Source organism: Symphalangus syndactylus, chromosome 10 (genome assembly GCF_028878055.3).
Source record: "Symphalangus syndactylus isolate Jambi chromosome 10, NHGRI_mSymSyn1-v2.1_pri, whole genome shotgun sequence".
Classification (NCBI taxonomy): Eukaryota; Metazoa; Chordata; class Mammalia; order Primates; family Hylobatidae; genus Symphalangus; species Symphalangus syndactylus.
Window position 1 is genome coordinate 81,143,607 of NC_072432.2, and position 5,083 is coordinate 81,148,689.

At 48.5% G+C, this 5,083-nt stretch overlaps 1 protein-coding gene across 1 annotated transcript; it reads left to right on the forward strand.

Annotated features, from left to right (window-relative positions):
- The first annotated feature begins 2,900 nt into the window (after positions 1 to 2,900).
- LOC129490984 (Krueppel-like factor 2) lies at positions 2,901 to 4,473 on the forward strand. Its single transcript, XM_055294583.2, is given in 2 exon segments — positions 2,901 to 3,691; positions 3,693 to 4,473. Coding segments are annotated over 2 exon segments (1,068 nt in total). The 5' UTR covers positions 2,901 to 2,986; the 3' UTR covers positions 4,056 to 4,473.
- Positions 4,474 to 5,083: the final 610 nt, after the last annotated feature.

Genomic DNA, 5,083 nt, shown 5'->3' on the forward strand with positions numbered 1-5,083 from the left:
TCCATATATTACTATGGCCCCTATCTATTATGTGCCTATTACTTTATTTTCTACTTCTGCACAGGCCATGTCTTACTGAATTTTACTTAGAACAACAAGTAATGATTTATTCCTCTAGTAAACAATTTTTAGAGACAAATGTTTTAAGTTTTTTTGAAAATGCTTGATTTCTTTGATGTTATAAAATCCTTTTTCCTATTGTCTCTAGATTCTCCTTCATTTTCTTTTTTCTTATTCTTGAGCAAGGAGAAATCTATTCAGACTTAGTCTTTCATCTCTGACAATGCATGTGGTACACAGTATTGCCTAATATTTGACGAGTAGGAGAGCAGGTTTTACCTCTCAGCTATGGCCCTTGAAGAGCTCACTTTGTTTCCTGCAGGTATTCACATAATGAAGCTCTGCTTGTCTGACAAGGGAAACTCTCAGCCCCAGCAATCAAATTATCTAAATACACCACATAATCAGATGTTGCTTTTTTTTTTTTTTTAGATGAATTCTTGCTCTGTTGCCCAGGCTGGATTGCAATGGTACAATCTTGGCTCACCTCTGCCTCCTGGGTTCAAGCGATTCTTGTGCCTCAGCCTCCCAAGTAGCTGGGATTACAGAGGCTGGCAAATGCACCTGGCTAATTTTTGTATTTTTAGTAGAGACGGGGTTTCACCATGTTGGCCAGGCTGGTCTTGAACTCCTAACCTCAAATGATCTGCCTGCCTCGGTCTTTCAAAGCGCTGAGATTACAGGCCCGAGCCACCGTGTCTGGCCACAGATGTGGTTTTCTTTGACCAGGTACAACACCTAAAATGCTGATAGAGATCTCCCCCCATCTCTGTCTCATCCCGCCTTTCCCCAACTGCCTAGTACAATGAATTTCCTAAGATGACTATAGGTCTCAGAATGGAATTGTTATCCTTATCCCACTATCTGCAAGTAGATATAAAAAGAAAGTAATGGAGGAATAAAGTTGGAGAGCACTAAGGGCAGATGGAATTACTCAGCTAAAGTCTTTCTCTATTTTTTAAATTCCAATTCTGTCGAAAGTTTTATTTTTGTACATTTTTTTTTACTTTTTTGGTAGGAATCTGAGTATTCATAAATATTTCATATTACATGAGGTAATATAAAGGAACATATAAAATCAGACACACAGGATTTAGAGATCTTCCCCAGTATCACCCTCTACTAATACTTTCAAGAATACAAGTACTCATGAGGTACAGGCAAAGCAGCAAGAGTTCTGGGACTTTCATGACAGCTATTTAGGTCCTTTCTTCTAGCACCAAGCATGCAATGGCTCAGGTTAACAGATGAAGTTTCGAAAAAACGTGTTTTGTCATCTCATTTATAGAAGAAAACATTTGGGCTGTGAAACATCTCCATTTTATACACAAATTATGGCATGCCTTATGTGGCATTTCCAGAGTTACGCTCCATTAATCCATAGTGTATTAATCTGTTCTCACATTGCTATAAAGAACTGCCTGAGACTGGGTAATTTATAAAGAAAAGAGGTTTAATTGACTCACAGCTCTGCATGGCTGGAGAGGCCTCAGGAAACTTACACTCACGGTGGATGGGGAAGCAGGTATGTCTTACATGGCAGTAGGCTAGAGAGTGTGAGAACGAAGCAAAGGTGGAAGAGCCCCTCATAAAACCATCAGATCTCATGAGAACTCACTCATTATCACGAGAACAGCATGGAGAAAACCACCCCCATGTTCCAGTTATCTCCCTCCCTCGACATGTGGGATTACAATTCTAGGTGAGATTTGGGTAGGGACACAGAGCCAAACCATATCACAGAGATTCCAGGCATGTTTACTCTAAGCAATTTCCAGGCATGTTTACTCTAAGCAATTCTAGATAACTAGGCATATACTTTTAAAAGCATTCCATAAATTAATGACACACCTCTTAGCAAAAACTATTTGGTTTGTTTGCCAGATCTGTCATTAGCTCGTTAATAAGAAGATCACATCTAGTCACTTGTCTTCTCCAAACCTCTCGCCCAGAAGTGTCCTGCTTCTCTCCATCCCCACTTGCCAAAGTGAGCGAATGGATCATAGATCTACCTGTTGTCTTCTCATTCACTTCCATGTTATAAGACAGGGGTTTCCAACCCCTGGGCAAGGACCAGTAATGGTCTGTGGTCCATTAGGAACTTAGCCACATAGCGGGAGGTAAGCAGTTAGCAGGAGAGCATTAGCACCTAAGCTCCACCTTCTGTCACTCGTGTCAGATCAGTGGCAGCATTAGATTCTCATAGGAGCACAAACCTTATTGCGAACTGCGCATGTCAGGGATCTAGGCTGTCTGTTCCTTATGAGAATCTAATCCTTGATAATCTGAGGTGAAACAATTTCATCCTGAAACCATCTCCCTCCACCCCCACCCTCCCATCCTGGAAAAAATTGTCTTCACAAACCTGGTCCCTGGTACCAAAAAGGTTGGGGACCACTGTTACAGGGATATTTGTGGATAGGACAATTTTCTCATGTATTACTAATAGAATGACTTTTTAGAAATCATATTTCTGACTAGTCTATGTACTTGCTTGTTTACCCATCATCTAAATAGTAAAATCAGAACTCCAGGGTATAACCCCATGGCTGTCTACAATCTGTCTCTAAGTATTTCCACTTGATTTTCCTCTCTTTTCCTGACACCCAATAGGTTTTTACTTGATACTGGTTAACTTGTGTGTGTTTGCTTATCTAGAGCAAGGCAAGAACTATATTCACATTTAGAAACCAGAAGAAATAAAACTATGTCCTAAAGAGTTACAAAGATACATCCTTAATAAGCCTGAAATATTATCAAATTTACCTTGTTAGTAACTGGAAGAAAAGTGAATTAAGCTGATCACTTTAATTGAAAATGAAACCACACAGAGCCTTCCCCGCCCGCCCGCGCCCCGACCAGCCCGGCCTCGGGCAGCCACTCACCGGTGTCCCCCGTCCGCGTCCTTCCACCCCGGGTCCCGGCCATGGCGCTGAGTGAACCCATCCTGCCGTCCTTCTCCACTTTCGCCAGCCCGTGCCGCGAGCGCGGCCTGCAGGAGCGCTGGCCGCGCGCCGAGCCCGAGACCAGCGGCACCGACGACGACCTAAACAGCGTGCTGGACTTCATCCTGTCCATGGGGCTGGACGGGCTGGGCGCCGAGGCCGCCCTGGAGCCGCCGCCGCCGCCCCCGCCGCCTGCGTTCTATTACCCCGAAGCCGGCGCGCCCCCGCCCTACAGCGCCCCCGCTGGTGGCCTGGTGTCTGAGCTGCTGCGACCCGAGCTGGACGCGCCGCCGGGGCCCGCACTGCACGGCCGCTTTCTGCTGGCGCCGCCCGGCCGCCTGGTCAAGGCCGAGCCCCCCGAAGCGGACGGCGTCGGCGGCTACGGCTGCGCCCCCGGGCTGACCCATGGACCGCGCGGCCTCAAGCGCGAGGGCGCCCCGGGCCCGGCGGCTTCGTGCATGCGAGGTCCCGGGGTCCGCCCCCCGCCGCCGCCCGACACCCCTCCTCTCAGCCCCGACGGCCCCGCGCGCCTGCCCGCGCCCGGCCCGCGCACCTCCTTCTCGCCGCCTTTCGGTGGCCTTGGCTTCGGCGCACCCGGGCCTGGGCTGCATTACGCGCCGCCTGCGCCCCCAGCCTTCGGTCTCTTCGACGACGCGGCCGCCGCCGCGGCAGCCCTGGGCCTGGCGCCCCCCCGCCGCCTGCGGTCTCCTCACGCCGCCTGCCTCCCCGCTGGAGCTGCTGGAGGCCAAGCCAAAGCGCGGCCGCCGCTCCTGGCCCCGCAAACGCACCGCCACTCACACCTGCAGCTACGCGGGCTGCGGCAAGACCTACACCAAGAGTTCGCATCTGAAGGCGCATCTGCGCACGCACACAGGTAAGAAGCCCTACCACTGCAACTGGGACGGCTGTGGCTGGAAGTTTGCGCGCTCAGACGAGCTCACGCGCCAGTACCGCAAGCACACGGGCCACCGGCCATTCCAGTGCCATCTGTGCGATCGTGCCTTCTCGCGCTACGACCACCTGGCGCTGCACATGAAACGGCACATGTAGCTGGGACACCCCCGCCCATCTGCGCGCGGCCGTGGCGGGTCCCACGCGCCGGGCGCGGCCCCCTCCCAAACTGTGACTGGTATTTATTGGACCCAGAGAACCGGGCCGGGCACAGCGTGGCTACAGAGGGTCTCCCTCGATGACGACGACGACGACGCCACCACCACCCCAGCCCCCGTCTGTGACTGAAGGCCCGGTGGGAAAAGACCACGATCCTCCTTGACGAGTTTTGTTTTTCAAAATGGTGCAATAATTTAAATGGCATCTTCTCTCCCACCGGGTCTACACTAGAGGATCGAGGCTTGTGATGCCTTGTGAGAAATAAGGGCCTTAATTTGTACTGTCTGCGGCATTTTTTATAATATTGTATATAGTGACTGTGACAAATATTGTATTACTGTACATAGACAGGTGGGCATTTTTGGGCTACCTGGTTCGTTTTTATAAGATTTTGCTGGGTTGTTTTTTTTTTAATTAAAAAGTTTTGCATCTTTCAAAAAAAAAAAAGAAAATGAAACCACACCAAACCTAATTATACTACGGCACAACGCAGACCCTCCATATAATGAAAACATTCGCCCTACTGTTGCAGGCCTTGTAAACACTGCTGGTAGTCTGGTCATGCCTCATTTCCCTCAGACTCTTTCCAAATACAGCCAAATTTATTGATGCAAACAGCGAGGTCAAGTAATGAATTTTCAAGGTCATTTTGCAAATAGGAAGAAACAGTTTCTTTTGACTCCTCCTGGATGCCTCTGCATAATGGGTTGCTTCTGCTGGATTCATTAATTTTCTTATCATGCTGTAAACCAATTAGGTCTTCTGCCTACCCTCATTATAACCTGCGTTTATATATATAATCCATATTGGATGCTCAAAACACTCCAATAACTTCGGCTAACTAATCCATGAAATAACTTTTTGAAGAAAATACAGAAATTCACATCAACCTTCCTATCATTTTCAAAGATGCAGAGTTGTGGCTAAATTTGTTTCTGGTATGTAAAATGAACCCAGGACCCATGTTC